Source organism: Hemibagrus wyckioides, linkage group LG10 (assembly GCF_019097595.1).
Source record: "Hemibagrus wyckioides isolate EC202008001 linkage group LG10, SWU_Hwy_1.0, whole genome shotgun sequence".
NCBI classification, from domain to species: Eukaryota; Metazoa; Chordata; class Actinopteri; order Siluriformes; family Bagridae; genus Hemibagrus; species Hemibagrus wyckioides.
The window spans coordinates 4,327,558-4,340,337 of record NC_080719.1 but is presented as its reverse complement, the minus strand read 5'-3'; the positions used below and the strand labels follow the sequence as shown (position 1 = coordinate 4,340,337).

General features: G+C 37.4%; 1 protein-coding gene across 1 annotated transcript; it reads left to right on the top strand.

Moving 5' to 3' along the window:
- The first annotated feature begins 5,366 nt into the window (after window positions 1–5,366).
- On the top strand, window positions 5,367–11,507 carry LOC131360687 (sulfotransferase 6B1-like). The gene is made up of 7 exons (XM_058401336.1): window positions 5,367–5,696; window positions 6,117–6,223; window positions 7,948–8,037; window positions 8,269–8,395; window positions 8,515–8,609; window positions 9,838–9,994; window positions 11,353–11,507. The coding sequence occupies exons 1-7, from the start codon at window positions 5,507–5,509 to the stop codon at window positions 11,478–11,480; spliced, it is 894 nt and encodes a 297-aa protein (XP_058257319.1). The 5' UTR covers window positions 5,367–5,506; the 3' UTR covers window positions 11,481–11,507.
- Window positions 11,508–12,780: the final 1,273 nt, after the last annotated feature.

The following is a 12,780-nucleotide window of genomic DNA, read 5'->3' as shown; positions in this document are numbered from 1 at the left end:
AAACAGCTCCATAGGATAGAGTACACAAGGGACAGACTGAATAAAACAGAAAACCTGTATGTTTTGGGGGGGGGACAGACAGACAGACAGAAAGAGAGAAAGACTGATAGAGAGAAGACAGAACACAGAAAGAGAGACACAGAAAACAACAGACAGACAGACAGACACAGAGACAGGTAGACAGACAGACAGACAGATGGACAGACAGGCAGAAACAGAGACAGGTAGATAGACAGAAACATAGACAGGTAGACAGACAGACAGTCAGACAGACAGAAACAGAGACAAGTAGACAGACAGACAGAAACATGGAGAGAGAGAGAGAGAGAGAGAGACCAACAGACAGACAGAAAGAGAGAAAGACTGATAGAGAGAAGGCAGAGAGAATAACAGAGACAGAACAACAGAAAGAGAGACACAGAAAACAACAGACAGACAGACAGACAGACACAGAGACAGGTAGACAGACAGGCAGAAACAGAGACAGGTAGATAGACAGAAACATAGACAGGTAGACAGACAGAGTCAGACAGACAGAAACAGAGACAAGTAGACAGACAGACAGAAACATGGAGAGACACAAAAATCAACAGACAGACAGAAACAGAGACAGACAGACAGATAGACAGAAACAGAGACAAGTAGACAGACAGACAGACAGACATAAACAGAGACACAGAAAACAACAGACAGACAAACAGATAAACTCACCTTAAACACATTCAAGAACACTATAATCTCTAAAACACACTCACAGCCTCTCAGAATCAATACACACACACACCCACACACACACACACCCACACACACACACACACAAATACAGTTATACAGTCACTGAGCCAGAGGCATAGTTGTGAAGGTCAGTTCTGAAGGACTGTCTGGAGTCCTGAGATGCGGCACAGACCTAATTCACTCTGCCACAGTGTTAGAACACACACGCACACACACACACACACACACACACACACACACACAGTGTTTTTTCTTTTCTTCTGATTAAAACAGCAAAGAAATACATATTGCGTTGAAGACACCTCATCTACATTTGTGGTCAAATCCAAAAGTACTGGCACCCTTCCAAAAAATAAATAAATGACCTAATTATTAAAAAAATGTATAAAAGAACACAATTATTCAAATTTGATACTCAGACAACAGAAGAAAAATAATTACACTTCCTAGAATATAATATGTTTATTATTATTACTAACAATAATAATATTGTTAATAATAATAATAATAATAATAATAATAATAATAATGTCATTGTACTTTCTCTTTTCTGTCTTTGCTCTCACTTTCCATAAACTCTGCTTTCGACTTTGAGCACATCTGAGTTTGTACATATTTAAACTCTTTGTGATCCATCTCCATCATAGAACAAAACAAAACAAAGCAAAAAAGATCTGATTAAGCACAATCCCAGCCACAATAAAAAAGGTTAAAAGGTTCGAATTCCTTGGACCTCTGAGCATGGTGCGGAGAATGCTGAAGGAAGCAACGAGCAGCAACATCCAGGCCAAATAAATGTTTTGGGTGTTATGGAATTCTACGAAATCTGCATTAATTGTTATGAAGAGTCTCTAACTCTTTATCCATGAGTGCCATTGGGCTATAAGGTGAAAAAACAGGGACTGAATAGAAATAAAAGCTTGCAAACTCATTATAAAATGGTGGTGTATCAGTGATCTGGTGGTTCAGGCGCTATTATAAACTCTGATTAGTACAAAGACAAATCTTGTTGCCTCTTGCTAGGAGGTTACATACCAACTCAATACAAAGTCCATGTCAGATCTGGATGAAAAATGTGGTCCGAATGAATGAAAATGTCCACATGCCCAAGCCTGAGATACACACAAGGTGTTGTATAGAGGAGTGGACCAAGATCATAAGATAAGATGAGATAAGATAAGATAAGATAAGATAAGATAAGATAAGATAAGATAAGATAAGATAAGATAAGATAAGATAAACTTTATTGTCCCGAAGGAAATTTGTATTGGACACATACAGTATGATATCTGCTGTTTTATACAAGTAACATACTACGTACAAATCATCTCCAAGATCAACCTTGACTCTCCTTATTGTTGCAAGAAGATAAATCATTCACTTTATCATCAGGAAATCACAAGTCATGTTCATTTCCTTTTGGGAGCCAGCTGGGAGCTCATGCATGCAGAAGAATGTTGAATGTTGAAGAATGTGAAGAATGCGTCTTAACCTTCACCCTCTCTGTTTGGTTGTTGTACGAAAGAGAGCTGGCATGTGGGTGGGAATTGGGGATGAGGGGATGAGGTAGAATAGTGGTTAAAGTGTTAGCGTAATGCTTAAAAGGTTGTGAGTTCAAATCCCAGTATAAAGTTGTCTGCCAAATGGCAGAAAATTAAACAAAATATTAAAAAAACATTTAATAAAATGAATGCGTTTTATTGGAATAAAAATATTATAATATTATTCCTTGTCATTCTTTTACTTTTATAATAAGTTGCATCTTAATTTGTAATCTTAATCTTAATTATGTCAAAAAATTTAATGAAGCAGGGAGTGTACATGTGGGTGATGAATACATGAATGGCTTCACCGGTCTATCTCGCCAGCAGATGGGTCATTCATTTCCATCCTCTCTTTAACAGAAAGCTGATTATCCAGACAGTCCCACTGTAGTGCTGCATGGATTAATTCCCTAAGAGGAGATTAAACACATCCTTTAGCATTGCTGCATAAACAGTACATCTACAGTCGACTGACTGAAAAAAGAAGCCATGATCAAATGCAAAACTTGCTGCACAGCCAGGCCTGGACAGACAACTGGAAGGATTTTCTGACCACTGATACATTGACAATGGATGTCATATAAAATCTTTGTATCAAAAGCTCTCGTTAAAAGTGATGAGTCGTTCTGGGTCGAGTCGACTCTTTGAATCTGTTCTTTTAGGTGAACGTGCGAGCTGAATCGAATACACAATATAGGGTTTTTTTTAAAGGGTATTTTTTGCTTGTTCATAGATGTATGTCTTGTGACTGTTGTAGTGTAATTTCATCAAAATATCTTCCTGTTTTCAACAGCTGTTAAATTATTTAAATAGCGTTTAGGGGACAAAATGCAACGTGCCATTATTTTTAATAAAACAATTAATCAATTAAACAATTAAACATTAATAGAAAAGAAAAGAAAAACTCAAAAGTAGAAAAATATTTTTTTCTAGATATAATTCTAGAAGGGGAAATGGTATTGAGTTGTGTCGAGCCCAAAGAGTCGACTCTTCCTAGTGAACTGAGTCAAATGATCTGAAGTCGCTGTAAAGATCCGGAAAAGCCATTGACCGCGACTCAAAATTTAACGTTGTCCTGTGATAACACTGACCTCTACTGGCCATTACTCACTCACACAACAAAATATTTTATTTAGAGTAGTCCAATTTTACTTGAAATGATTAACATCATTTCTAAATACAGATAGAACCTTATTATTTGGTAAAAAAAATAAAAAATACGAGTTGTATCCTCAATAATTCCTTAACCTCATTAAGACCACATTATCCCTTTTTTAATTAAGTTCAATTTTATATTAAACTAATATTAAATGTTGAACATTATTCCTTGTGTGCATCTTTTCCTTGAACCTTTTACTAAACCTTAATGCATGAATAAATAATTTGTTGCCTAAACTCAACTTTTTCACTACTTGGTGCATAAAATATTCACAGCTTGAAACTTTTCTTCTTTTCTTATATTAGTTTCTCAACACTACAGACATGTTATGAATATGTCAGTGAATCCTGCGCTTCAAGCAATAACAAGCAATACAGATGTTAATAAGCAATGCAGATGTTAAGAGCAGAATAATTAGTACTAAATTAATACTGAAGGTACAGGATGAACAGAAAGAGAAGCCACTCTACACTGAGTAAACTTTATGTGCATTACTAGACAAAACAAGACACACACACACACACACACACACATCAAAAGACACACCCCCATCTGTTAAGGTCATATGACACAGCAAAAAATCCAGAAAAAAAGTACATTGTAGTAAAGATGATCACACACCGAAAATAAAATAAATAAAATAAATACATTTTGTTTAACCATAATAACCATCTATTGTCTTTTATTTTGGTAAAAGCTCTATACAAAGAAAATTAAATTGAATTGACCCGCACTAGCACATACTATAGTGTAAACCAAGGAGTTTTTATTTCTTTATTTCTTCATTAACACACTTGATTATAGAGAAGTTGTTCCCCTATATATATATATATATATATATATATATATATATATATATATATATATATATATATATATATATATATATATATATATATATATATATATATATATATATATATATATATGAGAGGGGGACTATACTACCACCAGTCAAAAGTTTGGACACACCTTCTAATTCCATGGTCTTTCCTGATGTTTATTTCTTTCTACATTGTAAAACAATGCTGAAGTCGGCCGAAATCCACAATAATGTCGTTTGAACAGTTGATATTGAGATATGTCTGCTACTGATGCTCTGTAAAGCCTTCATAACGCCTCTAATCTGAGGTGCTGTTAATTGGTGATTTCTGAGGCTGGTCACTCTAAATGAACTTCTCCTCTGCAGCAGAGGTCAGTTTTGGTCTTGCTTTACTGGGATGGTCTTCATGTGAGCCAGTTTCATCATGGTGCTTGATGGGTTTTGCAAATGCACTTGACAATACTGTTCTTGCAAGAACTATTCCAGAACACCTGACCCTCGTGTCTTAAAATAACAACTGACTGTTTTTTGTTGTCATTACATATGGATTACTGAAGTCCATGTGAGTTATTTCATAGTTTTGAAATCTCCAGTATTGTTCTAGAATGTAGAAAATAAATCCCAAAAAACATTGAATTAAAAGGTGTGTCCAAACTTTTGACTGGTAGTGTATATATATACACTTTCAGCTTACATGGTTAAAGGGAAAGACACACTTGAAGTAATGCTACACATTCAATAATAATAATAATAATAATAATAATAATAATAATAATAATAATAATAATAATAATAATAATAATAATAACAGTACAGGTTGGTGCTTGGACCCCGAATATTGCTAAAATCCATGTAATAATTAATCTAAGTCAAAGATCTGTAGATAAGTAACTAATCTGAGACACCAAAACAGCAGTTTCGCACGCAAGCCCTTACAAACACAGACATACTATACAAACACACACACACTCCTGCCCACCTCCACACACACGCACACACACACACACACACACACACGCACACACACACGCACACACACACACACACACACACACGCACACGCACACACACACACACACACGCACACACACGCACACACACGCACACACACACGCACACACACGCATACACACACACGCACACACACACGCACACACACACACACACACACGCACACACTATATATACTCCCTCTCACACTCTCAGCAGTAGGCGAGATCTCGTGCCTGGAGCAACAGGAAGAAGATGACTGATCCAAAATCTGCAGCAAAGTCCAAAATGGACCGAGGCATGACTATGAAGGACGAGGAGAAGCTTTACAAGAGAAATGGGATCCTCTACCCTACGATCATGAGCCCACCGGAGAACCTGGATGCCTTGAAGGACCTGGAGGCCAGAGGGGATGATGTCATGCTGGTGGCTTATCCCAAATGTGGTGAGAAAGACTTAAGGTTTTGGATAAAAGAAATCTCAGCTGGTGTTTTCTTTTGTGCAGAGCTGTTTGTGCAGCTCTATGTAAGCAGAGCAGGTCTCTCATTCGGTGCTGGAATGTGAGGAAATAAGGGAAATGGCAAGGATCAGGTTACACCATACACAACAACTCCAGTTCTGTAATTTAGAGTTCCTAAGTCCAACGTGTAGCAGTGTTCGTAATACCAGTGTTATGAAATACTAAGCCTCGCCTTACGTTAGTGAAAAATTCCACAGTTTCCTAGGATGTTGTGCAACGCTGCCAGGGTACGCATGTGTGTGTGTAGGGGCTTTGTGTCGAACACTGCTGAGTAATCACTGTTTACTTTTCAAGTACAAATGAAACCGCAAACAGAGTCATCTTTGAGCTCTGAATTTGTTTCAGGCTGTAACTGGATGGTTGGAGTGTTGAAGAAAATTATGACTACATGTGGATACACACTCCCTGAAGGGGCCCCGCTGATCGAGTTCCACTCTCCAGAAACACAGAAGGTCTGTTTTGTGCCAGAAACCTCCAAGCATGAGTTTAAGTGGACAAAACGTCCCCTTTATACTGAAAGCCCCGATTAGTATTCCACTGTAGGAAAGCAAATGCTAGGCTGCTTTCACACTTGGGTTTTTGGAACATCTTTTTTGTTGCTATAAAGAATAACCTCACTCAATGTGATACTGTAACCATAACAACCCAATTAACAGTTCACTGCTAACTTACTAGCCTAGGCTAATTTATGGTAGTGAAAGCATCATGTTGAGCAGGGGTTTGACACATCAGGCTCTATCTAGTTTGGATTTATTATATATCTCTAAAACAAAAATCTGAAGAGGAGCTGCTTTCATGGAAAACTGGAAATGTATCTAGTCTCCATCCCAAATACACTGTATTGCCAAAGGTTTTGGGACACCCCTCCAAATCATTGAATTCAGGTGTTGTTTTTCAGGGCTTGGGATCGGCCCCTTAGTTCCAGTGAAAGGACCTCTTAATGCTTCAGTATACCAAGATATTTTGGACAATTTTATGCTCCCAACTTTGTGGGAACAGTTTGGGGATGACCTCTTCCTGTTCCAACATGACTGCACAAAGTTGGGAGCATGAAATTGTCCAAAATGTCTTTAAGAAGCATTAAGAGTTTCTTTTTACTGGAACTAAGGGGCCAAGCTTGACCCCTGAAAACAACACCTGAATTCGCTGATTTGGAGGGGTGTCCCAAAACTTTTGGCAATATAATCGTATTTTTGATTTTTCACTCCTGGGATTTTCTCACCTTGCAACCTGATTGGACACTGATTGGATCCCCTCCAGCCTGCCAGAGGGCACCGTCTCTTACATTTTGAATCAGTTCTTCTGTTGTACTACACGGTTCCTGTTTGTACAGTATAAAAAGCCCTTGGACTATGCGGGGGTCATGAATTCTTATAGTTTGTTTGTCGGTTGCGAGAATTATGAGCTGTTTGTATCCCAGATTGCTATCACGATCTTAAATTGTTTAATTATGTCTCTGCCTTTGCCTTGCTGTCTAGTTTTGCTAACATCTCTGATTCCTGGGGTCACACTAATCAAAGTGTGTGTAAAACAAGTACTAAATTCATGTAGAAGACTCGCCTGTATACACACAAGAATACAAATACAGAAACACGCAAATTGCAAAGTATCACAGCTGTACGAATGGTCGTCCCACACGTACTAAATTGACGTGCTCAGGCACGTTCAGCCATGCTCATTTGCATAAAAACGCCCACAAACGACCATATATGGTAAACAGCAGTCCTATTTTTAAAGGCAGAGTAGCCTGCTTGAGCCATATTTTCAAAAAAAGACAATCTCTGTTGTTTATACGATATTACTTTACATTATGTCTCTGTCATCTGTCTGCATCTCGTAAGCACTCTTTTAGTGATGCTCATATAATAGACCGCACGTGATATACTTTAGAAGCTCTGTATAGTTTACCCGCTGTTACACAATATACATACATCCTCTGCACATGCAAAACTATGCATATACACAATCGATAAATTAGGCCCCTGTTAATTTTTTGCATTGTTTATGACAAATATTTCTACCTGTTTAGTCATTTAATCCCTTACACTCCCTCCATAAACATGCTTCACAGCTTGACGTCACTTTGCAAGCTCTGCTACCAAATACAATGTGTATTCCGACAAGCATTCCATGTAAAATATCTGCTGGTTCATTTTTCCAATGTTTGTCTTTGCAGATTATGTCTCAGATGCAATCACGGCGACTTTTTGCAACACATTTGCACCCTGATGACATTCCTGTTTCATTCAAGAACAATAATACAAAGGTCAGTGTGAGAGCACTGCAGTTCCACTTAATATTTAATCATTAAGTCTCATTATTATTAAACTAAATGCACACACAATTATTCAGCCTTAATCAGCTATCCGGTGGGACTTTAAAATTTTTTTTTTAAAAATCATACTTTTCAGATCATTTACATGAATTCAGTTCCGGGGATTCTTGAATTTTGTAAAAAAAATTTCACCTTCACATTAAAAATGTTGTTTGTCCTCAGATGTTGGTGGTTTTTCGAAACCCTAAAGACACCGTCGTCTCTTATTACCATTTCATGAACAACATCCCAGTGCTGCCCAATGACCAGTCCTGGGACAAGTTCTTCTCCAACTTCATGTCCGGTGAAGGTGAGGTGAACGTTCTTGAGCTACTCGAGTTCGATCATAATGTTTATTTATTTATTTGTTTGTTTATTTGTTTGTTTTAAGATAATTGAGTCTCAGACTAACCTGATTTGTACACACAGTGGCCTGGGGTTCATATTTTGACCACGCCCTGGGCTGGGAGAAATGCATGGATGACCCTAATGTGTTGATTGTCACCTATGAGGAGCTAAAGGAGGTAAATAAATAAATAAATAAATAAATAAATAAATAAATAAATAAATAATTTCTTGATCCAAGCTGTCCAAGCTTGAGTTTTAGCATAAGTATTATACATATACAGTGTTCAGAGTACAACAGTTTATATGTTCCTTATTCAATATCTATCTATTCAATATCAATATAAGGCGTTACTAGGGCTTATCATTACTGTGCGTGATTTTGACTGACATCTCTCTCCGCATGCGTGCTCAAACGGTCAGAAACATTAATTTTTAATGTTAACAAAGTTGATAAACAAATGTATGTTGTGTCAGAAAGGAGGCCCACTGTCTCTGATTATGAAAACCCCTGACATAAGGACCCTTTTGAATATTATTCCATACCCAAGATGTACTTAAATTAAATAAGAATAAATTAAATAAAATATAAACTGTTAAAGTGCTAAGACATTACAGTCTGAACATCATGACTTTCTATTATTCAACTAATGCAGTATTTAAGTTAAAATCCAGACATGGCTTAGGTGAACAATGGACCAGAACAGACTCCATCATTTGGCTGTTCTGTCAATAGAAAAAGGAATTCTCAGCACTAGAAATACTAGTATGGTGATTGACCTTTTTGCTCAAGTCAAGTCTCAGAGATACTCTCTGATGATTCCACCCTCAAAGAAACAGGATAGAAGAATCACCAAGAGCATGAAGTAGACAAGATACAAGCACAGATAAGAAAATGAGTGATGAGAGAACAAGAAGAGAAGAGAGGCAAAAAAAAATTAATAAATAAACAAAGAATAATACATACAGTAGTGCCAGCATAAATAAGGAATGAAATAAGAGGTGCAGGTATAATATAGATTATTGTAAAATAATAAAATTAATAAGGATCTACATGGCACTGCTTCACACACAAGCTATAAAAGACATAATATTGCATGGCATACCTGTGTGAGAGAAAATGTCATGAATTTAATGAACTCCTTTTTAGTAGCAAGACTCTGAAATGATGGGAGGAGTCAGAAAAAAGACTGAATGAAATTTTCTAAGGTTGCATGCTATTTGTGTTCATTTGTGTTTATTATTAAACAATATTACTTAAAAATGCCCTTGCAAACCGTGTTATTCTTGCTTACCGTCTCTCCCTAATTAGCCCCTGATGTTTCGGGCTCAGCCCCTGATGTTTTCAAATCCTAAAAACGCCCCTGGCAGCAACTAACACAAAAATGCTTTTTCCACCTTTATTAGAACCTGCTTGAGAGTGTAAAGAAAATCTCAGACTTCTTCAGCTTCTCTCTGACGGATGAACAGGTCCAGGGGATTGCCGGAGAGAGCACGTTTAAGGTCATGCTGACGAGCTCGACAACTGCTTATGGAAAGTTTGGTAAAGTCTTTTTCAGGAAAGGTAATTAAGCCGAGCATTAACGGTGTGGGATGGGTTCATTCAAAACCTTGTAAGAGTGATCTCAAAAAGAGTGAAGTCAAGTAGCTTTTATTGTCATTTACAGCATTTGGCAGACACCCTCATGAGTTGAGGGTTAAGGGAAGGGTCCAGCAGTGGAAGCTTGGTGGAACTGGGATTCAAACTCACAACTTTCTGCTCAGTGGTCCAACACCGTAAACTTATGGCTTTGGCTTACAGCCATACCACTGTGCATGATGCCTGATCTTATGTGAACTTGTAAGCTAAGCAGAATCAGGCCTGGTTAGTATCGGGATGGGAGACTGTCTTAGAATACCGGGTGTTGTAAGGTATTTGTGGGGAGGTGGTAGGTCAAGTGGTTAATGCTCTGGGTTGTTGATTGGGGTTCCAGCCCTAGCACAGTCAAGCTGGCACTGTTGGGTCCCTGAGCAAGGTCCTCAACCTCCCATGCTCTAGGGGTGCTGTATCATGGCTGACCCTGTGCTCTGACCTAAACCCTCTAAGGATGGGATATGTGAAGAAAGAATTTCACTGTGCAGTAATGTATATGCTACTTAACTAAGGTATCGCTTCATTTGAACTGTATATCGCTGTAAACACTGAAACAAAACAATGTTCCTTCAGGATCATGGTGCTACATAAGACACAGATCTACAAATAACGCTGAACTAAATGCATTAACACAGTCGATGAACCGTATGATACGGAGGTTTTATCTGACACACACACACACAGGTACATAAATATCTAGACATTAGTGTAAAACAACCCCCTTTTAAAGCAAAGAAGTGGAATATTATGCAGTGACCAAGTTAATCATTGGACATAAATTTAATTGAGCATGCATTTTACTTAAAACAGAAGTTCCCCAAGAACAGACAGGAAATGAAGCCAGCTGCACTAAAGACCTAGCACAGAATCACCAGGGAGGAAACCCAGCGATATCAGTCTGGTGATTTCTGTGGTTTCCAGACTTCAGGCAGTAACTGACCACAAAGAATTTGCACCCGTGTATTAAAAATGACTTTTTTCTGTTTGGTCCCTTAAAGGGGGGGGCTGTTATTATATATCTTTAAAGACTTTTCTTTTATTCAACCTTCGCACCAGACTCAAAAAAAGTCTTTTATCAATGTAACAAACACATTGCCTTAACTAGAATATTAAGATACTTCTAGAAAGTTCTGTATTCTATAATAACTCTAACACACTATGTAATACCAATAGATTGTACTTGGCATTTAAATATTTATGTACCTGACTGTATGCATGTTATATTGACAATGCACTAAACATTTAACGTTTAACTTGATCCAGTTTTCTCATTCTGATTTCTTTCCCAGGTGAAGTCGGAGACTGGAAGAATCACTTCAGCGAGGCTCAGAGCAAGCAGATGGATGAAGAGTTCAAGAAGAAACTAGAAGGAACCAAACTGGGAGCCAAACTAAAATACGAGCAGTACTGTCAGTAATCTGAAAGAATAAACATTGTAAACTAGGACTGTTTTTGTTTTTGATTTATACACAAATAATGAGTACAAATACAGAATCTAACAGGACAGTGGAACCTCGGTATACGATTGCTTTCCTGAATTTTCACCTTAAGTATTGAAATTTTGCAAGAAATTTGCATCGGCATACGGAGCATTTTTGGCATACGAACCGAACTGAACCGTCCGGGAGCTGTTCAAAACTTGTTAGCGTCAGTGGAAAGCCGAGCAAAGCCAACCGAAGCGAGTTTACAAATTTTACGAATTTTTATTCAGGCAGTGAAAGCTGGAAAGAGTCAACCCACGATTCCAGCGTTGCTTTCAGCATGCGTTCAAAAGCTAGGTGATTTTACGGGTGTTTTTTTGTGGACAGATTGGTGGTGTGGGCGGTCTGTTCTATTTGTAGCCCAAGCTTGGTGGCACGACTTCCTGTCAGGACCCTTGACATGGAATGCTTGGCTTGGGTCAATTCTTTTAAGCAGCCATACAGTTTATATACGCTTCGTATTGGTCATATTTTTGGGTGGAACGGATTATCTGCATTTATATAATTTCTTATAGAAAAATTTGTTTCACAATACACATTTTCGCCTTAAGAACTCGCCTCCAGAACAGATTAAATTCGTATGCCGAGGTTCCACTGTATGTGTAACTCCAATATACTGTAGATAGCTAAAATCACAATAATTGTTCATCCCATGGCTGACGGTGACAGATGAAGCATATTCAGATCTCAGGCTTTTCTTTCTACATTTTCTACACACTCATAATATCAAATCAAATAAAACTAACAAAGATGTTTTCAAAAATAAATAAAAACTGTATTTGTTGCTATCTTGTTTATTAGATAGGATATACTTTATTGTCATGGACATTTAGTATTATGTAAATATATTTTCTTTTTGGACAAAAAAGATTTTAAAAACAACTTTTTTTCCCCTAAAACCATCTTTGATGATATATTTTGTGTGGCATGTTCTGATAAATAAAATCTATAACATGGACATGTTTTAGAATTATTATTATTAAAATATTTTTCCCTCAAGAAGAAACAATTATTTGAGTACGGTCAATAACAGAAAATGTAAATATGCCAAAGAACCAAGGTGTATGAGGGGATATTAAGTAAGAGTAACTATAATAAATGACAATAACTAACAATATAAACTGGATTGTATGATACTTGATGAGGAGATGAGTAGAGAATGTCGGTGATGACAGGCAGGTATTCGCAGATAGACATCGGGTGTCGTTTTCCCGTATGTGAAGCTCACACGTTTCA

Bases quoted from the DNA above. Each gene is read 5' to 3' on its own strand.
- LOC131360687 (XM_058401336.1), top strand. From the start codon at position 5,507: ATGACTGATCCAAAATCTGCAGCAAAGTCCAAAATGGACCGAGGCATG. The intron at 5,697-6,116 runs GTGAGAAAGACT...AATTTGTTTCAG, and splicing joins GGTGGCTTATCCCAAATGTG to GCTGTAACTGGATGGTTGGA. The intron at 8,610-9,837 runs GTAAATAAATAA...CACCTTTATTAG, and splicing joins CCTATGAGGAGCTAAAGGAG to AACCTGCTTGAGAGTGTAAA.